General features: G+C 41.7%; 1 protein-coding gene across 1 annotated transcript in view; it reads left to right on the top strand.

Annotated features, from left to right (window-relative positions):
- The window catches only part of SEMA5A (semaphorin 5A), a 400,911-nt gene that overhangs the window by 363,483 nt on the left and 13,250 nt on the right, over nucleotides 1-24,178 (top strand). The window contains exons 17-19 of the mRNA XM_036309681.1: nucleotides 13,520-13,745; nucleotides 17,061-17,279; nucleotides 23,093-23,263. Coding sequence (XP_036165574.1) covers nucleotides 13,520-13,745; nucleotides 17,061-17,279; nucleotides 23,093-23,263 — 616 coding nt within the window. The remainder of the gene's footprint in view (nucleotides 1-13,519; nucleotides 13,746-17,060; nucleotides 17,280-23,092; nucleotides 23,264-24,178) is intronic.

Below are 24,178 nucleotides of genomic sequence, written 5' to 3'. Positions count from 1 at the left end.
ACGGGGTAAGGACTCTACATTGAGCCACAGTGAGGTATGGAATGCAGGATGAACCCAAGACACAGGACTGAGAGACTTTCTGGGATCATTGTCAGAGCACAAAGGTACCAATTCAGAGGGAATAAAAGACAACTTGTGGTTTTGTTTTTCTTCTGCCTTTAGAAGTCATATTTTTTTTAACACTTTAAACTCTCAAATAAAATTCCTCCTGTGCGAGTACCTCCCCCAAGGCCCGTTGCTGCTCCTCCTGTGCCATCTGTCAGGGTGAGTGGCCACGGAGGCTGCTGGGCTTGCACCTCATTCATCTTCCCCTGGTCCTGGCCTCTCGCCCAGGCTCCTTGCATGGGCTCCTCCTTGAGGTGTGTGCTTTCTCCTTTCCTTCCCGCCTATGGAAGCTGCCTCTCAAATGCCACTTCACAACTGATAATCAAAGGCTTGCTCTTTCTTAATTGCTATGCCTAGTGGATTCGATCTAAAATTTTTATGTAATCCATTACCGGGAAAGTTCAACAAAGGACTTTGATCTTCATGAAGGTCACAGTCTGAACTCTTCCCCTGCACTGAGCTTGTAAAATGCATGCACTTGTATTTCCAAGTTCTTCTTCAAGGGAAAGGATCAGGCTCCCTAACTGAACCTTGATATTGCACCTTCATGCATGTGGGAACACAAAATTTGCTTTCTTTTTATTATATCTCAGCAAAGAGCTTGCAGTTATGAAAGATAGTCAGAGTCAAAATGTCACATTTTGTTAAAAGAAGCTGGAGTATTTTGAAAGACTTAATATCAGTTCACAAAATCACGTGGTAGCCACAAAAGTGTAAGTTTTCTGAAATTTAGCACTGAAAATTCGGTGATCAAGTTTAACGACTGATGCATGATGCAGAGGGAGAGAAGAGGAAAATGATGGATTGTAGGAATTAATCCATCAAAAGTCTGTCTCCAGAACATGTAAATTATTTACAGTATTGGAAATTGCAATTGATATGGACGTCTGGAGTATTTCACAAAAATGTTTCATTTATAGACTTTTAAGAGTCTGTTGCACAGATTTCTGTGGCTCCACAAAATAATCAGGCTATTTCTGCCGATAATAATTCAAACACAGTCATTGCAGAGTTAATTGAAAGGAGAAGCTGTCGTGAATAGAGGTTCTCTGCTATAAAAGAGACTTAAGTGAGACACGCAGAGAGATTTTTCCTTTACCATTTACCAGTAATGTCCCTGATAAAGCTTTTCCTATACCTGACACTAAAATACCTAAATGTACTTAGGCAAACACAGAAACAGTATTCTTACTTATAGCAATTTCCACTAAATGGCCATGAGTTTTAAAATCTTTTGTAGGTCTACATTGATGTATACACCGAACAAATTGATTTTTAAAGGCATAACAAATACCAGTTGCCATTATTTAAAAGAGGGAACCCCAGGTCTCTTTAAATTATGCCAGATTTTTAACTGCTACAAAATAATTAAATAAGGCTTTACATTTAGAAAGCCATATTTAATTATTTTGTAGCAGTTAAAAATAATTAAATATGGCTTTCTAAATGTAAAGCCTTAGTAGACTTCCTCCAAACACAGCCAAAGAATATTCTTTTCCAAATGCATCTTCCATATTTGATTTGTATCCCTGAAGACACTATTGGGCTAATCATGGATTATCTATCCATAGAGAATACTCCTTGAATCATCTAGTCGATTTGATGTCCCTGCTAAATTGGGCACTTATTTTGGTCAATTTCTGTAGCTCATCTTGTCTGCTTCTACTTGCACTAGGCACTTGCCACTGTAATTAAAGAGAAGGCTCTCTTAATTTTTAAAAAGCAATTTGTTTATCCAGCCAAGTTGGCTTTTACATGATGTGCTAAGATGCGGTCCCTCTCACTGGAAGACAAATGCTTCCTGTCAGGGGGAAAGGGGGAGTTTGCAGCATCAAGATTGAGCTCCTGCATTGATTTGCATCTTTGGGCACTTCCATCTCCCATCCAATTTTTAAAAAGCCAATTTCAGTCCAGCACCACACTGCACAGGCTGGAGTTATGTTTCCAGGAAACATTTTCGTGCATTATAGCTGCTTGGGCTGTGACTGCTTGAGAACATCCTGCCACTCGGCCGTCCCAAGCGGAGACCTGTGGCTGTACACTGATAGCAACTCTGCTCAGCTAGCTTACAGAGAAGGTGGAGAGAAGCAGGGGTCCGACCCATTTTAGGTTCCATGTTAGACAGGCCAGCATTGCATCAGCTCAAGAACCCTCTCTAAAATCAAGGTAATATGCAAGCAAACAAAACCTGGTGAGACATCCCTTTAATAAAGGCTTTGTCATTTACTTAACTGATTGTGCTTCTTGTGGTGTGGCTTGCCTTTGGTTTACTCGGGCTTGCAAGGCCTGCATATATCACACTCTGAAAAGATGTTTGCCTGAGCTCACACTCATATAACCAGAATCTGAGCATCTTGATTTTTTAACCCATTTCACTCCATCATTGTTTAATAAATATTAAGATTAAGCTTCTAGCCCCTGATGGGCTGGCTCTGTGGAGAGCAGAGTGAATAAGGGAATCACAGTGCCTGCTTAGAACTTTGGACAGGGACTGTCTGTGTATCAGTTTGTTCAATGCCTATTTTTATTTGTGATGCTGTTTTTCACAATATATTTAATACCAATCTCCATGTAGCAAGGAGGGGCGTGCTATAGAGTTAGTTCACATGTATGCAAGTGCAGGCAGAGGATTTTCAAGTGAGTTTTGATCACATTATACTTGTCTTTTGGTTTGGCTCATGGCAGGCAGTTCTTCCTTTTGAAGAAGTAATCTAAGTGTTTAATTACATCAACAATATGTTTTAATTAGTGTTTTACTTAAGATTTGCATTTCACATTTTATTATCTCATCGGAGTGGAATTTCTGAACATGTATAATTTCAGTTGTTAAAACAATTCACGCACATAATAATTTTCAAAGCAACTTGTAATTAAGTAAAGGGGAAAGTGACAGATGTTAGAGGATGAAAAAATGGTTTCAAAACATTGATTATTTTCACAGATACCATTATTTCTTTCTTCTCAAGTGTTATCCTCTTAGTAATCTTGGAGCCTTCGAAGAACTTTAGCCTACTTCAGATCTCTTCTATGTGAATCTTAGAATAATAGAAACTAGTGCTACATTTAGATATTATAATCTTTCTAAATGGAAACACAATGCTACATTAAAAGCCTTCTATGTTTGTCGGAAAAGAATAAAAGCCTAATTATTCTGCTCTGTGGTTGGATGATCTGCCCCAATGCAGACATTCTTAGAACAGCTGTCTCTTCATTTCACTCCACAGCATGCTTTTTTTTTTCTAGATCTCTTTGACGTACAGAATCTCATGAGGTTCTGGTTTGAAAGAAATCATTGCAATAAAGACACTTAAAGCTGGACTTGGCTCCTACCATGTCACATTCTCGCATTACTTTATAAGCCAGGCAGCGTGAGAAAGTAACATCGCACACACTTCTCTTTGGCATCTTGCTTATTTCACGATGCGAAACATTTCCCACATCTGTTCTACTCCATCCTCATCCCAGGAAACTGCCCAGTTGCAGATGATTGGAAAGCAGTCTTCCAAGGAGCTCTAGTGTCATTGTGTGGGAGAAGGAAGGGGCAGGGGCTGAAGAAAGGAAGCTGTGGGATCTACTTACAAATGGCTCAGGCCCCACATGGGAAACCAGCAGCACAGGGACCCGTGCCTCTCAACAGGGAGTGAGGCAGAAATAGAGGGGCAGCCAGATGGAGCCCAGACCTCATGAGGAGCCCTCTGAGGTTCTCCAGGCAGGCTTCCTTAGGAAGCTATTTCATCGCTTTCTTTCTCTTATTCTTTCACAACTGCTAGTACCACTGTCAGGCCTGCTACATGAGTCTTCTTTGAGGATTAATTTGTCTAATGCTTGGTGTGATCTCCTATGGTATTGTTAATTTCTATACAGTTTTACATATGGAAGAAAAGGACATTCTCCATGACCTCGGTTATTGATCTGTCATCCTTTTCTTTGTAGTATTTTCAGATCATTCCATCTGTGTATTTGGTCAACCAAAAATGTTGAATACCTAGCACAGAACTGTCCTAGGCCCTTTGGAAGATACAAAGATGCAGGCAATAGAACCCCTAACCACAAAGATACGACTTTCTAGCTTAAGAGAAAAAAATATAAATCAAATAACTAAGATATAAGGAAGAAGCTAGGAATGCCAGTGGAGCAATTAAGAGAAAACAGTGGGTCCACAGGAGGGAGAGGTTATCTGTGGCTGGGTCAAGGGCACCCGCATGTGTGGACAGGATTTGGCCAAGTTGAGAGGGGCATGGGAGCTTCCCTGAGAAAGGAACATGAGTGAAGAATGTGGATCAAAGGATGTGGGGGTACACACTGGGAGCTCTAAGTAGCATCATTCGGGTGACCAGAGGATGTGTAGTTATGTGACCAGACACAGATTTGGAAAGTCAGTTGCTTCATTTCAAAAGGTTTTGAGTACCAGCCTGTGGGGTACATAGTTAGGAAAAAGCTGAGGGATTTCGCCAGCCCCTCTAATATTCCCTGCTGTACTGGAGATCACGGCCAAGTCAATATAGCAAAACAAAGAAATAAGAGTTGTGAGGTCAAGGATGAGAATAAGATCTCCACAGGATTCCCGCCAGCTCTCTTACCCATGTCTGGAAGGTCAGAGACTGTTGCTGAATGACTGGTCCTGGGAGGTGGTGTGGCATTCACACATGGCAGTGCTGGGCAATGGCGCCATGCTGAGCCCTGCAGGGGGCCTTGGGGGTGCTCAGCTGCATGAGCCTCCACCCCACATGGACCGGAGCCTCCTGACCTTTCTCGGTTTGTACACCGTTTACTGACCGAACAATTATTCAGTACTTACAAAGATTTTGAACACCACTGAGGGAAAGTGGACCCAAATCACACAAGAGACGGTGGCGTGTTTCTGATGTGTGAACCCCACTGGCGCCTGTTTGACTGCGGAAGCACTAGGAGGTCCGATGCTGGCGGAGCGCCTGCTGTGTGAGGACCAGCAAGTGTCCAGGGCCCAGCCAGAAAGAGAAAAATGAAACGTTGGCAGCCGCTGTCTGCACAAACCTCACGGTGTGTGAGGGAGACCCCTGTGCAAGCCAGTCATTGCAGAGCTGCATCCTTCCTCTGTGACTGCCTGGGGGGCCAGGGGTGGCACCCTGGAGGAGGCAGAGTTTCCAGGGAAATTTAGGAGAAAGCTGGCAGGTTATAGGAAAGGCAGCAGCAGCAACGGCACAGAGGCCTAAAGCCACAGCATGTGACTGTGGGTCTTCAAGACAGTGTCGCGTGGCTGGGACACGGGCCATGAGGTGGGAGGGGTTGAGACAGAGCCGTTGATCTGATTTTCTGAGTCATCTGGGGAGCTGAGCACTTTCTGTTTCACTCTGCCAGCAGCATGAGCCACAGAAATGCAATTAGAAGCACTGATTAGCCCAGGGTTTCTCTAGATGGGCACCATGACCCCCATTCATGATGGCCTTCTCGAGTACTATTTTGTTATAATTTTATGGAATTATGGCTCTTTTATATAATTAGGTATTAAATATTTTAAATATATACTTAGGCTTCTAGCTGCTGGTGTTGTTCCTGCCTGCCCAGGTAAACTCCTGTTTGAACAAACCTCACGTCTACTCCCCTGACTGTAATGTTCTGCCTGATTGTGGGTAGAGCGTTTCATGGTGTAATAAAGACAAAGAAACTCTATTACTGAGGGACGGTCTAAAAGAAGAAAACTACTTTTTTCTTTTTTTTCTCATCACACTATAAGAGAAAACTTAGATGTCTGCAGTCACCCTTATATCACTTATGGCTTTATTTTATAGACTAATATTTGTAAGAAAATAAAGCAATTTAGAAATACTTGAGTCATATTTTAGAAGAGCAGGCACTTTTACTCAGCCACCTTATGGAATTTTTTGCCCAAATGAATAGATATTGAGGCAGAGAGCAGTCAATACTCTTGCTTAAATTTTGCCATGTGTCCAGAAGAGAAAAATGAATTTTAATGTCGCCCACAGTACAGAATTCTAAGTATTTCAACTGGGATACTTTCTGTAGGCCAGAAAGATGGCTTTGAATAAGAAACACCCTTACCTTGTTGAAAAAGAGAAGCGGCTTTCTAGAACGTGAGCTTTGTGGCTGCATTTGTTGGTTTAGATCAGTGGTCGGCAAACTGCAGCTCGGCAAACCACGGCTCGCTAGCCACATGCAGCTCTTTGGCCCCTTGAGTGTGGCTCTTCCACAATATACCGGCTCTTCCACAAAATACCAACTTCTGTGCATGGGCCACAAAGTTTCAATCACACTGTACGTGCGCGCCCGCATGTGGTATTTTGTGGAAGAGGCACAGTGAAGGGGCCAAAGAGCTGCATGTTGCTCGCGAGCCATGATTTGCCGACCACAGGTTTAGATAATCTTAATATATGAATTATCAAGTGACTTCTATCACGTGTTCGTGTTTTCATATATAGAAGTGCATTTATATGGTGATAGTAGTGGGAAAGAAAATTTGTACAGTTAAAAAACTAAGGAATGGCCCTGGCCAGTGTGACTTATGTGGTTGAGCGTTGTCCTGTGCACTAAATAGTGTCTGGTTTGATTCCCGGTCAGGGCACATGCAAGGTTGCAGGCTACATCCCAGATGGGGGTTGGGCAGGGGGCAGCTAATTGATGTTTCTCTCACATTTATGTCTCTCTCTCTTTCGCTCCCTTCCTCTCTGTCTAAAATCAATAAAAACTTATTTAAAAAAACAAAAACTAAGGAATGGATATAACAGCATGCATCTGTGACCAAACTATGAATTTGGAAGAAGTTTACCCACTTCATTATTTAATCATCATTTTACATTTTAGGAATTTATAGCAGAACTAGAGGCCTGATGCACAAAATTCCTGCAAGAGTAGGCCTTCCTTCTCCTGGCTGCTGGCAGGCACCTAGGACCCAGGCTTCCCTCGTAGCCCCGGCTTCATCCGGAAGGTCGTCCAGAAGGACGTCCAGAAGGATGTCCGGTATAATTAGCATATTATGCTTTTATTATTATAGATGATTTTCTAATCATATTTAAGTAGATGAAAATTCATAATGTAGCTCGTCTTTAAACATTGATTTGATCGTTTCTTTTTTTATAGGAAACTTCTAGATAAACTGTGTTATGCCATTGCCATATGTTAAGTACATTAAAACCTAGAAATGTTTAACTTATGTTTGATTCCAACATTTTGAATATTTTAATTCTACTGCAGACCTCACTTATGGGAAAGCAGCCATTGAGGGTGGGAGGTGTAAGCGCAGGAAACACAGAGTTTATTCTTGTATTATTATTTATTTATTATTGTATTATTTGCCATGCAAACAACAGTAAGCCTACTTTTGCCCCTCCCTATGTTATGCTGGCAGTCAGGAGCAGGGCCAGGTTCAGCAAGCACGTGATCAAGACTTTAAACTTTTCCTAAGATGGCTAAGATTGCACTAGGGCTTTTGTTTTGTTTTCTGTTAACAGTGACATTCTACTATTAGGGCATAGATCATTTTACTAGAATTGGTTAGTCAGGCAACTAAATTGGTGGGCACATCCCACCTTCAGTGCTGAGATCGAGGAAGACCATGCACCTTGGTGTGAAAGTGGTCTTTCAGACAGAGAATCCCAGGGGAGTGACTTATGAGACTGGCCACAGTGCCAGTTACTATGTCGTCTTATTGAAGGTCAAGTCCCTCAGACATCATAACTCCCTTCACACATAGTTGGTATGGGACTGCTGGTACTTTCATGTTTCCCTTGAACTTTATGTGCTTATTTTCATCATTAATATTTAATAATATTTAATATCCCTTGAAGAGGTATAGGTTCTTCAGCAATGATTATTGAAAAATGGATTAATGACTGAGTGGATGGATGGATAGGTCACATGATGCTTCCATTTTCATCTGTTGTTAATTGAAAATGTCATTTGGGCAATATTACTTTAACTTTAATTTCAAAAATATAAATGTTTAAATTAAAATATTTAGGTCAATACCCATAAGTTCTGGCAGGAAACATTTATGAGATAATAGGAATATAATTATAAAATTTGAATTATAAAATGGGAGTCATTTATAGATCTTTTTTAAGAGGAACATAATTTCCCACAGTAAATTGGCCCAAAGAAGAGCAAAAAGTGCAATTCCTTATGAAAGATGTTGAGAAAACACACATGTTTTTCATTTCCCAGATCCATTACATGATGGATCCCGGCTTAGAGAGCCAAGAAAATACCCAAGAGTTCCAAATATTTCCCTACTGGTGAAACAAAATGACAGAAGGACTTTGACCTTAGCAATGAATTTTCCAAATACATCTTACACGATATCGGAATTTTCAATTAAATAAATGTTCTTACTACTATCTTTTAGGGCATGAAATCTTAACTAATTATTTAAGGAATATGAACTGATAAAAAGTCAGTTTCATATAAACTCAGATAAGAGCAAATTCAGAAAATAATTTTCCACCAAATGATCACATTATAGAAGGAATGAAATTATATACATGGAAACTTGGATACTTATGTTACCAGTTGGACAAATCCATTCTCCTGTGTGTAACCCTGCTAGGGTAATTATGGCTTCTTATGACCACCTGAATTTTTTTGGACAGAGGTTGCTATTGGCCAACTTTGGAGAACTAATATTTTTGTGTTCTGTACCCCATCTTTGTTTCCAGACCTCTGTGCACACCAACAATGCCCTGAATACCAAACTCTCTGATAATTACTATAAATGCATTATCTGGTTTAACACTCCCAAATCATCATGATGTGTGTCTATGACCACTTTTCAATGAGAAATCTGAGGCACTAGATAATGGACATGAAGGGAATAGACTGCCCTGGACAGACCGGGTGGGCTACCTTGGTTATCACATAAAGTCACAAACATGGAAGTGATCAGAGAGTTTCACAGTAGAAACTTATGAATAAGCTCAAAGGTGGAATCACTGGAGAAGAAAGACTAATGAAGTGCCAGCCCCCTAAGGTCTCATCCATTCCCTGGGAAGCCACCACCAGCAGCCTTGAAGGCTTATTTTAGATGACTTCCCCATTAGAACATGGACATCTCAATGGGCTAAGGACATAGAGCATATGACATGGGCTAAGGATTTTATGAACATAAGACTCCATCTTCAGTCTTTCATGTCTTGGTTAGGTTTGGCAGAAGACGGGGATCTTCCACACAACCTTGGAAGCGCAGGGACACACCCTCATTTTCAGTTTTGAGTTAGTGAAGTCGATTGTAAAATCAGTCACACAACAGTAAAATTGCTTTCACTTTTTGGGAGCTTGTTTGATTCCAGGTAGCATCCTCCTCGACAGCATTTACTAATATGCAATCTGTTCAGTTAGTCAATTCTGGTTTTTCAAGAAGGTCTGAGAAAAGGGCTCAAGATCAGTTCGTATCACGCTTGCTTTGAAGAAACCCACTTATGTTTGTTGAACCCAAGGCCCCTCAGTCCTTCCTGACAACAGATGCTTTTTCCTGAAGCACACCATGAGCTGCCCAGAGACACACTTTAGGGAAAGCTCTTTTATGGGATGAATAGAACACCACTTAGAGTCTGCTTGTGCCCTTAAAGCAAAAGGCATATACCCAATATACTTCACACACACATAGTGGACAGAAATCTAAAGCTTTAATGGAATTGGTGAAATTGAAACTCAAATCGATGGTCAACATGTATATTTTGTCACAGTTCTGCATAGCTGAATTAAAAAAGAATTCTGCATAGGGCCAGGCATCTTTAATAAAGCATGAGTTCTAACAACTAATCTCCACTTGGCACATAACCTGTGGGACTCCCATCAACAACTTTCTATGTATTATTAATAGCAAGTAATGGTAACTTAAAAAATTAACTCAAATTTTCTCATAAGAAAAAATTGGAGGAATATTATAGCAGGAAGATAATGAGTTTCTGTGAAAGAAAATTCCTGCCAATGGGAGATCAGACTAAGAGGCAAAAGCAGGACATAAGAAAAATTCAGCTTCATTTGAATCTTCTAATAAATTGAATCCTTGGAGTATTGGATGAAAAGCAGGGTCCCAGAATACATTCCTTTTTATATATACAAACAAATACACATTTACATCAGTATGTATTAATACTCTAGTGTCATGTAACAAAATTAGCATAAACTTAATGGCTTAAAAGAGTACTTTTTTTTTAATCATCTCACAGTTCCATGGGTCACACATCTGGGCCCATGTAACTGGTTTCTCTGCTCTGTCTCATAGGCTGAAGTCAAAGTGTCCAGAGTTGCAAACTTCTCTGAAGCTCTGGGTTCTCTTGCAAGCTCTCTGATTGTTTGAAGAATTTAGTTCTTTGCAATTTTAGGACCGAGTCCCTGTTTTCCTTAGGCTGGAGGTCACTGGAGCTCCTAGAAGTTGCCCTCAGGTGCCAGGCACATGGCCCTCTCACAGTGTAGCAGCTAACTTCTTCCAAAGCCAGCAGGAGAATCGAGAGAATGGACATGTCCATCAACCTAAAAGTTTCCTTGTTCCCTATTGTCACCCCTCCCTCATGCACTGTGTCCTTCTCAGTCCCATGGAGCCGCTTCTCTGCTTTCTCACCCTACATTAGTTTTCATTTTCCATAATTTTATGTTACTTCCTTTTGTTGGATTCTTTCTCTCAGAATAATTATTTTCAGATTCTTCTGTGCTGTGCACACATCAACAGTTCATTTCTTTTATTGTCAAGTAGTGTTATATTTGGATGTAAGATGAAGTATTTAGTTATTACCTGCTGATAGACATATGGATTGTTTCCAGTTTACGGCTATTACAAATAAAGCTTTTATGAGCATTCATGTACAAGGATTTGTATGGACATAGACTTTCTTTCCTCTTGGGTAAATATCTACAAGGGAAATGGCTCGATCATATGATAAGTGTGTTTATAAGTTTTTAAGAAAATGTCAATAGTTTTCAAAGGGATTGTGTGATTTTACATCCCTACCAGCAGGGCAGGAGGGAGAGTTCCCGTTGCCCAGAAGCCCACCAGCACTTGACTGGCAAGTTTCTGGTTTCTTTTGTTTTGTTTTAGCCATTCTAATATCTAATTTGTGGTGATTTACTTGTGGTTTTAATTTACTGTTTCTAAAAATTATCTCAGCATATCATAATTTGATATTGTAAGTGAATGCATCATATGAAACCTCAAAAAGCAGTTGAAAAGAGAAGTGCCTGTCTCGTGTTAAAATGTGTGCTATGAGGGGTTAATGAACAAAAGAACAGACTTTGTTATCAGAGGTTTCCGTCTAATGAGCCTGAATTGACCTTCTTTATCCTTGAGTGATTCCCGTCGCTGGCACATGTAGCTCCTGCCATCATAAAGTGATGTTAAACTTATTAATAAAGACCTGTATTTTTAAAGCAAGGGTCCATAAACAGCATATGTTTTAAGTCCATTTCAGCAAGGAGCCTGGACACTGGCCCGGCCAGGTGGGCACAAAGTCAGGAAGGGAAGGACAGTGGCATATGGCATTTTCAATCTGGGGATGACAGTGCTGCATACCACCAGCCTGAGAGATCCCAGATGAGGTTTAAAGCATTCCTATCATGTGGCTTCCATTTCAAGTGAAATAGAGCGAGCTCACACGTGTCCTGTCTAGTTTCTCACACCATTGAGTTTATGGCCTGAATTGGGCTATTTTTTTCATTCGGGAGGCAGCATCCAAAAGATGCCATGATCAAAGACGCTGTAAAGGGAGGAAAATGCAGTCATCTGTCTTCCGGTGTGTGTTGCTATGGACAGGAGCAGCACCTTGACAGGGTATTACATCAAAGACGCCGCGGTGATCACTTCACATACTTTCTGTTAAAAGCCTATGATGTCACCAACACAGAGAACTCCGGAGTATTTTCCCCTGTAAAAATAATAAAAAATGAGGGATTGTGAGTGAAGAAATCTAGTTAGAATAGTGACAAAATCATGACTTTAATAGATGTCCAGGTAAAGCTGATGGTGTGGACACACATGGCTACTTTCTGTCGTATTGGAAATTCACTAACAAACTATTAAAGATATTAAAGGGATATTTTTTCTAACCAGAAACCCACAAAGACAGTTCTTACTGTGTCTGACTACATGACAGAGCTGAAGTAATGACATGCTCATTGACACGAAACAACTACCCTCCAAACCAGATGAGCCCTTAACTCGGATTGGAAGGGAACTGCACCAGAGACAGAAATCGATCATGGTTTACAGCACTCACGTGTGGATAGTGCTCCCCTAGTGCTCCGAGCAAACACTGCCTTTTGACCTAACAAAGTGTAGCTTGGCCATATTATGATGACGGAAGATGTGACTGCATCAGTGTTGAAGATGCAGGGAGGGAGGTGGGGAGTTAAGAGCTAAATCCCTATTTTCCATCATGCACAGTGAATGGACAATGCCTGATGGAAAATTCTCATTAGCTCTATGGGCTACCTATCAAAATGCTTAACTAAAAATTGATGGGGGAAGGATGGAACAGTTCTCCTTTTTATAATACAGTTTAGAGAGCAGTTTATCTCTTATTTTCTATGTATGTTTAACATTGACAAATATCATTTTAGAAGTGTGCCCATAATTGAATGTATTGTGTGTTGTGGATTTTGCTTTGAATGAAACATCCTTTGTTGTCAAATGGAGGAATCTCCGTGTGGTGCTCTGTCCAAAGTCAAACCCAGGACCCTTACATTTGGCCCTATTTCTGGGGATATAGAGTTTAAAATTTTTGCCAAATAACTATTTTAGTGCTTCGGATTGATCTTCATAATTGTAGTCTTAAATTCCAACCCCCCAGCATTCACTATACCAAACCTTCAGATCTCTCTGCTCAGCTCCCAGGACCTTCCAACCTGTGTGCCAGGGAGATTCCTGGTAGTGAGGGAAGGGAGGAGAAACTGACAAATGTCACTGAGGTATTAACCAGGAAAATCTGGTGAAAATTTCTTAGTGACTAAAAGTCGTTATCATTTGGATACCTACCAGTCTATCCCTTTCATTCCAGAGCTTAAAATATCCATTAATCACAAACTGAATATACCGTGGTTCAAAAAACAGGTAATGGTTCCTCATGTTAACTTTAATCTTTTAGATAAGATAGCTAAATTTAACATCTGAGTAATTAGCATTTTGGTCACTTATTAAGTGAAAGGAAGATGATTTATATGGAAATCATGATTTTTATTCACATACAGTTATGTCCATTGTCTCATTTTCATTATTGACACAGGAGAACTTGTGCAGATCCTGTTGGAGTTGCATTGAAAACAGAGCGTTCTCCTAAATGCCTAATTTAACAAAAATGGGTTTTAAACCTTGTAGAGTGGCTGATGGGCATATTAAGATACGAAGTGTTAGAGAGCCCTGTCTTTCGATAGAGAAACACCTGGTTCTATTTATGCTGTGTGCTGAGCACACCCCACACTTTTTCTCTCCCAGGAGTACCAGCCTTGTAATACCAACCCCTGCCCTGAGCTGAAGAAGACCACACCCTGGACACCCTGGACGCCTGTCAACATCTCTGACAACGGTGGCCACTATGAACAGCGATTTCGATACACGTGCAAAGCCCGCCTCCCTGATCCAAATTTGCTGGAAGTGGGAAGACAGAGAATTGAAATGCGGTACTGCTCCAGTGACGGAACCAGCGGCTGCTCCACGGATGGTGAGTGGGGACTCCTAGGGTCTGACCCACTTCCATGGACAGGCATGTGATCTTTTCTCAGAGAAGAGTGAGGAGGATTTTTCCTTTCAGTGACTTATGGTTTAGCAATCTTTCTAACAACACATCCCTCTAGAGCAGAACTGGCTGTATAGCAAATTGATAGTAAACAGCCTTACTATAAAAATGTAGATGGTCCTGTGAATTCAGCCTTCAAAATTACAGTATGTTTATAGCAAGGCCACAGTAGTTTGTGGGAGATTTATTTAGTATCAGAAAATATTACAGAAGGGTCAGTTACCTTTCCACAATTCTTTTGGTACTAACATGTGCAATAAGCTTTTATTTTATTTACCTCAAAATTGGACAAAGAGAACAGTAATGTATCTCTCTCTCTCTCTCTCTCTCTCTCTCTCTATATATATATATATATATATATATATATATATATATATATGCCTGACCAGCATGGCTCAGTGGTTGAGCATCGACCTATGAATCAGGAGGCTATGGTTTGATTCCCTGTCAGGGCACATGTCCGGTTTGTGGGCTCTATTTCCAGTAGGGGGCGTGTAGGAGGCAACCAATCAATGATTCTCTCTCATTGTTGATGTTTCTCTCTCTCTCCCTCTCCCTTCCTCTCTGAAATCAATAAAATATATTTAAAAAAGAATACAGCATGTGAGAACCCTTTAATAGTCTTTGAAATCAATTTGCCCCATGTACTTGTATAAATCCCTTCAATGACATATTGGTAGCAAGGGGTAAGCTCTGGGGTGGACCAGAAAATCCACCCTCTGCCTGGGCATTTCTGCATCATTCTCCATCTTTTCTACCATTCTCATCTAATGTCACATAATCGGGCCAATTCTAAAAAGAACACACATGCCCATAGATGGGTCCTCACAGCATGGTTTGGTGAGAACAGCAAAAGTAATAATATCTTGCACCCAACCATCTCCCCCTATTTCCCAGCACGTCTGTGTTTATAATTCTATCTTAGTCTCCCAACATGAGCGTAATAGAGAAAGCACAGTCACCATCAAGGTCATTTTTAGAGAACGAGCTTTAGACTCAGGGTGGCTGGCCTTAAGGAAACACAGAGCTGGTGAGTCGCCATCTTGGACTGATGCAGGTGGAATAAATTCTTGGAAGAAATGGATTAGAAATGTCTCTCTGTGACAAACCAGTACTTTGTGGTTAATCAATAAAGGACAACTATTCACAATTAAGCCTCATCTTGTGTGGTCAAGAAATCTTGCAAGAAATCTCCTGCACTGCCCAAGGGAAGCTCTTAAACGAGTGGCTGTGAGTGAGGGCCACCAGCTGCACACATCACAGAACTCCATGCCTCTTAGCACTGCCAGCCTGGATGCTGGGAGGGCCATCAGCAGCCGCTCCTGTCATACTGCTTTGCTGACATTAGCTGTCTATGCTAATGACATGAACTCGATCCTCACCTCAAACCATGATGCTTAATGTTGTTCAGCAACCAACAAGCTTGCTTCTTGTTTCTTTGGAAAAAATGAAGTCTGCTTTAGTAAAGAATTTGGTGTGAATAAGTCTACTATTTAAATAAAACAAATAAACACCATTCACTTATTTCCTTATTTCAGAGCTGTCTGTGAACTATCTTATTTGTTAGGATACCAAAGTAAAAAAAAAGAAAGAAATAGAAAATGAGTAACAGTGTTTTCCTATACATTAACTTTATTTTATTTTCTGAATATAGATTTTGTTTTTCTTCCATTCTCAGATGCATACAAAACCAAAGCTAATGTTTGTTTTAAATGCTAGTAATATAAACTAAGGAAAAGTTTACTACACTTTTATAAACACAGTCTATATTGCCTCCCAAAGTATACCAAGGGCATGGCTTAAAAAGACTTCATCTTTCTTGTGATTTAATGGCTTCAGGTTCTAAAGAGTATCCACACATTTTTGGTATCGATATCTTGGAAATGCAAAATGGGACTTGCTTGCCTCTGACCACACAAGATGAGGCTTAATTGTGAATAGTTGTCCTTTATTGATTAACCACAAAGTACTGGTTTGTCACAGAGAGACATTTCTAATCCATTTTCTCCAAAGAGCATCCTGCCTTGGTTTCTGATTTGGTTTTTAAGTTAACAACAAAATTATTTCACAGTGGATAGAACTGTTAGTGCATTTGCCTTCCACACTTAACCAGAACTTTGTGCATACTTAGAGAGTTTTTGGTTAAGCTGTGTCATTCTGCCTACATTTGAGAAAATTACTGAATGTTTTCTAGTATTGTAAGTGGGTGGTATGTTCAGTAAAATGAACAGGAATTTTGACTGTGGCTAATTAAATGAGTTAAGTGCAAAATGCTCAGAGCTGACCTGACCCACAGTATCCCCACCCTCAACCCCACCACCGATTGCTGCTGCTTCTGTGTCTACACTTGTTCCCAGGGAAGCACGTCTTGCTAGTAAGTGGGCTCTGAACTTCCTGGGAGCATTTGATACAGGACCAGGTCATGCAGGGATGTGCTGGGTTCCGGGCAGTGAGGTCAGCCCCGTTGCAGGGACCTGGAGCAGACACATGTCTCCATGGCCTGGGATTCAAATGCATGAACTCCACACCTTTCACCAGCCTTACTTCACTTGGCAAAGGTTAACAGGGGAAGGACCGGGTTTAAAAAATGTTTGAATCCGGTTCTGTTCTTACAGACCATATTCTTGACAGTGAGTCCAAGGGCCGTGTGTTGAGGAATTCCCAAGGGAAGTACGAAATTTGTGTTTTCTTTGTAAAAAGCTTCTCAGAAAAATAAGTGAACTACAAATGCAAGGCCTAGGCAGTGATGGCGAACCTTTTGAGCTCGGCGTGTCAGCATTTTGAAAAACCCTAACTTAACTCTGGTGTCGTGTCACATAAAGGAATTTTTTGATATTTGCAACCATAGTAAAACAAAGATTTATATTTTTGATATTTATGTTATATATTTAAATGCCATTTAACGAAGAAAAATCAACCAAAAAAATGAGTTCGTGTGTCACCTCTGACACGCGTGTCATAGGTTCGCCATCACTGGCCTAGAGCCTGTGTGAGCCTAGAGCCAAAGTGAGTTCTTATTTGCACCTGTGACCTAATAGCAACTGCAGAGAAAGACTTGTGAGTTATGGGAGGTTAGCACACCACTGCTTCTCTTTTCAATGTTGGGTTTTGAAGTGCAAAAAGTGTTCCACCAAATTTGAGGTGTGGTTACAGAAGCAAAGCAGGCAGCAGGTACACAATGAAAGTTAGTTTAGACTCTGGTCACTTCAAGAACTGACACCTTAGCCTTTCCCTTGGCAGGTCTCTCTGGTGATTTCATGCGTGCTGGGAGATACTCTGCCCACACCGTCAACGGGGCCTGGTCAGCCTGGACGTCGTGGTCACAGTGCAGCCGCGACTGTAGCAGGGGCATTCGGAACCGGAAGCGTGTTTGCAACAACCCTGAGCCCAAGTACGGGGGCATGCCCTGCCTGGGCCCATCCCTGGAATACCAGGAGTGCAACATTTTGCCTTGCCCAGGTGAGTGGATTGAGGAATCGGAAAAATATCTGAAAAAAAATCAAGGGCTTTGGAAGACATTCTGAAATAGGGGAGGCTCAACTGGCTTCCCTGGCTTTATATATATATATATATATATATATATATATATATATATATATGAAAGAGAAATGCATATTTTAGAGATATTAAGGGTTCAGTTCCAAACCACTGCAGTGAAGCAAATAATGCAATAAATCAAGTCACATGCATTTTTTTTTGTTTTCCCAGTGCATATAAAAGTTATGTTTACATTATGCTATAGTCTATTAAGTGGGAAATAGCAGTAGGTCTAAAAAAACATTGTACATATAGTAATTAAAAAAGACTTCATTGCTTAAGAATGCTAACCATCATCTGAGCCTTCAGCAAGTTGTAATCTTGCTGGTGGAGGGTCTTGCCTTCAACTAATCCCAATAAAGCAAAGTACAATAAAATGAGTTACCCCTGGATATACAGACATACACATACAAATTTATAAACCACACAGTATGTCTTCCAACAGTATTGGCATAAAAGCAAATAGAACCTAGGCTGCATTGTATTCATGTATTTCTTCAATCTACGAGAAATGGAAACATCCTCATGAGCAACTGTGAGCATGGTCGGCACTAGGCACTGTGCCAGGTGGAGAAGTCAGTGCTACTGCCATGGTCAGGACAGAGGCTCCTGTCCTTAAAAGTGGGGCCTGGCCCCCACCCAGGCTCTGATGGTCCCGGCCCTGAAATGGCCTCTGTTCACCACAGATTCCTGTTCCAGGTAATAGTTATCAAGGGTACTCACCAGGGTGCCTTGGTCTACAGGAGTCCACTTTTTCCTAAGTTGGGTCTCTAAACACACACTCTTCTCTCTTGGAAGCTAACAAAAGCTGTGTGTCTGGGTCTTCCTCCTGAGACCTGGCTTTTCATTTCTTGGAATTCCCAAAGAAGCGCCAAGTGCATAAAATGAGCTAAAAGAGGCCCCCGAGCCTCTGTCTTCCTGGACAGGGCCTTGTCTGCACACACAGCCCCATAGGCTCCTCTGCCTTGTCTGCCCTCTCCTGCCGCAGCTTTGGGCGGGGCCCTGTCACCTGCTTCACTTCCCCTGACCTTCCCACAGAGAAAGGACGTCTCACCTGATACCTCAGGCCATCCAGAGTGCTGGTCTGCAGTGTGTGCTGCCTTTGACTCAGTCAGAGTGAAAGCTCCAGGAGGGCAGGGGCTGTGGTGAGGGTGTCACTCACTCACTGCAGTGCCCTCACTCCCAGCACGGGCCTGACACACACCAGGAATGCTGACCAGTCACTGTTGAAGGATGGGAAAGCAAGCAGTTGGTTATTTATCTTCCTTCCTTCAGTCAGTTGATAAGCAAACATTTTTGGATAGCCTACTATGCACTATTCACAGGGTAAAGAAAGGTGCAGTGAGGAGGCATCCTGTGAATAATGCCAGCCCAGTATGGTCACCAGCTATTGGGCTGCATATATTGGATATAGATGCAGTGGTCACATCAAATAAGGATTCGCTGAGCTGAAATCATGGCCACTGCCCTAAGCAGACTGCCTCTGAGCTGAGTCTGGAGGGAGTTGGACAAACAGACAAGCAGAGATGGGAATGCAGGGTCATTCCAAACACCAGATCCAGTGTTTTTAAAGATACAGAAGCTTGAAAGTATAGCATCTCTTTCAGTAGGTATAAGCAACTTGCTGAGTTCTTTGAACAAGAAACTGGGTTGAGGCCATACATTTTGTGGATGGGTAGATGGATTGATGGATGATGGTAAAATGCTTAGTGGATGGATGGTTGGATGGATGGATAGATGGATGGATGGATAGATGGATGGATGGATGGGTGATGGATGAATGGATGGATGATGAATGGATGGATGAGAAGATAGATAGATGATGGATGGATGAATGGATAATGGACGGATGGCTGGATAATTGAATTAATAGTTGGATGTTTAGATGACAGATGGATGAGTGGGTGGATGGAGAGATGGCTGATGGATGGATCGATGGATGAATGGATGGGTGGATAGTGGACTATGGATGATGAATAGATAGATGATGAATGGATGGATGTATAAATATGTACATTAAACTAAAAATACACAGTTCCCACCTTTGTAGCTGAGGCTCTCACTAATGTCCCTGCTCATGCAGCTGCTCTGCTCCTCCTGGACTGTCTCTGCCTGAATTTCTCCAGCCTCAGGAGACTTCAGACCATCCAGCCTTCCCAGCCAAGTGATGCTGAGGGGCTGGGAAAGGTCACAGAGCCAGGATTTTCCCACAGCCCCAACACTGAGAGTGGAGGATTCCTCCCCCAGGGCTGGGAGGGAGATCATGGGTGGCATCATTAGATTAGGGTCAGTGCTGTAACTGAGCAGGCAGGGTGACGTGGGAATGTTAGGATCACTCCATGTCCTCTCGCCTCCCAGGCTCCAGACATGAGTCCTCATTGATGTCAGCAGAGCGGGCAGACTCTCCAGATTCTAGGATGCTGCCTTGTCCTTGAGAGCAGGCTCGGTGCCCATGTCAGAGATATCCATGAGCATGGTCTGGTGGCTGTGTTTATTTTAGTTTATTTGATGGCCAAGACAGTATCATGTATATATAACCTTAATATCTTGAAATAGCTCTGTCTTCATTTTCTTTCTAAAAGCCAAGATTCCATAGAGGGTTGTGAAAATATTCAGAGTTGCCCTCTTCAATTCCCACTTGGGTGTGGGTGGATTCGAGGGGCTGAGTTGGGTAAATGTCAATTCTCTCTCCCACCTCCTAGAAAATTCCTGAACACATGAAAGTATGTAACTCATCAAGGAGGGGTTGAAGCCTTCAGGGCTCTGGATGCAGAGTTGCTCAGCCATGAGGAGGTCCAGTTACAAGGCTATTTTTACCTAATTTCAGATACTCTCCTCCTTATGAATTTATTCTCCCTTAGCTCCATTTGGTCCACAGTACGCATGTGCAAATGGGCACTGTATTTTATTAAAAAACAAGCTTCCTCATTATGATTAAGTTTGAAAATAAATCTAAGCAAACTAGGTGAATGTAAAATATCTTTTAAATTTGATCTCCAGTTCAAATGTGTATGACAAATTGCAACACGGTAAAATTATATTTTTCAACTTCTTGTGGTGCCTTCACCTATGTAATTTACCTGCAACAATGAGAACTAGCTTGGTGTTTATCCTTCTCTCCTTTTCTCCAGTCCCTGTTGGATTCATAACTATGGCTTCCAGACCTTGGCAGACCAAGGTAGAGACTACAGGTGTTTCTTTTTACTAAATAATGGTCAAATCAAATAACGTAAGTGTGAGTGAGAAAGAACAGAATGATAGTCTAACAGAGGGCCGGACCCTTTGCATCAAAGTGTATTAACAACTCAGTGTTGTTAGCTCTAGGCTGCATGACTAAGTCCTCATACCCGTTGAACAGCAGCTCTTCATTTCCCCTCCCCATCTCCTGGCAACTTCCATTGTACTCTGCTTCCATGAGTAAAAATTTCAGATTTCACATATAAGTGCAACTATGCAGTATTTGTCTTTCTTTGGCTTATTTCACTAGTATAAGGTCCTCCAGATTCATCCATGTTGTGGAATATGACAGGATTTCCTTGGTTTTAATGGAATATCCCATTGTACACATATACCACAGGTACTTTTTCCATTCATCTGTCAATGGACACTTATGTTGTTTCCACATGTGGGCTATTGCAGAGAATGCTACAATGAACATGGAAGTGCAGATATCCTGACTTCCTTATGTTTAGATATATGCTCAGGATTTCTGGATCATATGGTAGTTTTTTAGTTTTAATTTTTTTTTAAGAACCACCATACTGTTATTCATAGCAGCTGCACCAATTTACATTTGCACCAACAGGGTACAAGTGTTCCAGTTTGTCCACATCCTTTCCAACACTATTGTCTGCTGTTATCTATTATGTTTTTTTTTTTTTCACAATAGCCATCCTGACAGATGTGCAGTGATATCTCCTTATGATTTTGATTTGTATTTTCTCGCTATTAACAATGTTGGGCATCTTTTCATATACCTAGTGGCCATTGATCTGCAGGTTCACTATGCAATAGAAAAGTCACGGATCTTTAGACCACATGGTTGCTCCAAGTCCAGTTCCAGCACCCATCTAGATGAGGCATTTGAACTGAGCCCCAGACGGCCTTGTGTACATTCAAACATCTGTACTCTGTGACACCGGCTATTCTGAGGCATTCTGAATTATCTGTGCCTTAGTGTGGGGTGTGTACACGTACCCACTTGAGATCAAGCTTCAGCTCAGTTTACAGTGAGAATAGATATGGCAGTGGGTGTTTGCAAAGTTTAAAGTTCTAGGCAAATCTCTGCCTGCCTTCCTTTTCTGGTATTATAACCAATGTCAGATATTCATTCTCACTTTCTGACATGCTTATTGCCTATTAGGGAAAAGGTTGAATACTTCAAGTCTGGATAAACTGACAAATCACAAAATTCCCAGTTACATGTCAAATATTTTTTTATGTTTTTACTTTTTTGCAAATTAAAATATCATCATAAACATGATGCTTCTGCTTATATGTCCCAAAAATTCTTTAGTTTTATCTATGCCTATATTTAAAGAGACATAATACTTTATAAAAAGATGTATTAGTTCACAATGGGTATATTCAAATATAAACTAGGTCATTCTACCTAAAATAGCCCTATATGTTTAAAGATTTTGGCATTCCCTTTCCTTGTTGCTTCTGTTCTATTTTATGAAGGATGTGGAGAAAATAAAATATGATACTATCTACATCTTGTAAAAGCGAATCTCTCATCAGCTTTTTTATGTAGTATGCTGTGGTTATGATTGCTTTTTGCTAATTGGAGCCTAACAACATCGTGACAAAAGTCCTGCAGCTTGTCTCTGGGGCTCAGTAAAACAGGGCAGGTCTGGCTGACAAGAGGGCAGATCAGCAAGGAGTTAGACAAATGGCAGATCATATCGGACAATGTCAGACAGAAGCCAGCGTGAGGTCTCAGTTTAACAAGCAGGCGGGAGCCCTGAGAGCCAGGAGGGTCAGCTGACCCAGTGCTCAGGAGGCCCCTCCACTGGTATCAGGAGCCCAGCCTGGAGAAAACAGGAAAACGGCTCGGGGTCACGGGCAGGCATGGCAGTAGTTCATCAGGAACCAGTTCTGCCTAATGTTCGAGTTACAAAACTCGCCTTTATACCCACCCTGAAGTCTGGCTGCGGGTAGCAGGCCCTCTGTTTAGTCCATAACATAAACACACCGTCCAGTCTGCATGGCATGGACTTCATTTGGTTGTTTCATTTCTGCATCTATGGAGCATCCCCGCAGTTCTTCCTCACAGGACCTGTTACCCTTGCTTTATCCCTCTGTCCTGGAGCAAATCGTAATCCCATTAGCAAGGAAGGCGGTGACTGGAACTGGCTGTCCTCGGCTATAAGTCTCCACTGGCCAACTCGACTGAGTGGTTAACAAAGGCGAGAGCACGCTGGGGCTTCACAGCAGAATGTTGTTCAAGGTCATTCCCAAGGATGGTTATTTTCTGTTGCATACACTGTACTCTGTCATCCTCATGCTTATGTTTAGAGATATTTCTTGAAGGGACAAATCAGAGGAACTGAAAATGTGAAGGGAGGAATATGCAAAACAGGTTCCCTCAAACAGGAAGACCTCCAAACACCCTACTGTGGGTGGTCACGTGGCTTCTCGGATGTGGTCCTGCCTGTACACTCTATCTGCAGCCTCATCAGTTTGGTCAGCTTTGCATTTCAGAAGCAGCCTGACTGTGTGTCTTTCCCCAGTGGATGGCGTGTGGTCTTGCTGGTCCTCCTGGTCAAAATGCTCAGCAACGTGTGGTGGTGGACACTACATGAGGACCCGCTCCTGCACAAACCCAGCCCCAGCCTACGGCGGGGACATCTGCCTAGGGCTGCACACGGAGGAGGCGCTCTGCAACACGCAGCCCTGCCCCGGTGAGTGGTGGGACTTTGGGACCAATGTGCCCCTATCCCTGACTCAGAAATGATGAATTGATGATGCCATGTCATAGGTACTGAAAGAGGAGAACACTTCCACCCATCTGCCGCCCTGCCACCTGGAAGTGACTTCATAACACATGTTCTGCAATAAAATGGTTCTCAACCTGGCATAGTTTCAGAACAAGTAGCCGAAATGGGTTACGACAGAGCCTTCGTAAAATATTTCATTAATCTCAGCTAATGAAATCTGAGATTGTGTGGTTGAGAATCGGGGTGGGGAGCATGGAGGTACTGAGCTCTGAGGCTGGCTGGCGCTGGTGCCCACTGGATGAGTGACCCAGTCTCCCCATCTGGAATTAGCTTTACCTTCTGACATGGAATGACTTGGAATGAAGATGAGACCTAACTTTGACATTGAAACAATTTTACGTTTTTTTAATAACTTGCTCTTGTATTTCTCTCTAGAAGGTTCCATGTATATTGTAAAGGGCCTACAAACCAAATTCTTATAGTCATTCTGAAAACTGACACATTTCTAAGGGAAAATTGTACCCTTTACATGGATCTCTCTTCCCATTGGGTCAAGGCACAAGTCTGATTTCCAAAATGTCTGAACTACAAAGATAGTCAGGTTGCTTCAGGTTGCTTGCATTTAAAAAGAGGAGAAAATCAAACTGCATAGAAAAATACTTTTATGTTGATTAATATTTCATAAATAATATTAAGAGTTAAATTTTTGTAACCTCCTTACTTAAAATATGAGAGTTTGTCTGCCACACATCTGCAGGCCTGGGCTAATTTAACACAACCTGGCAACTCTTGCACTTCAGGGTGAAGGGCCCTGTTATCACTCAACTCTTGGCCTTCACCCAAGACTTGTGCATTGATCTTATGAGCAAACACGGGACA

This window comes from Myotis myotis, unplaced genomic scaffold (assembly GCF_014108235.1).
Source record: "Myotis myotis isolate mMyoMyo1 unplaced genomic scaffold, mMyoMyo1.p scaffold_m19_p_5, whole genome shotgun sequence".
Lineage (NCBI taxonomy): Eukaryota > Metazoa > Chordata > Mammalia > Chiroptera > Vespertilionidae > Myotis > Myotis myotis.
This window is presented reverse-complemented; position numbering and strand designations above follow the sequence as displayed.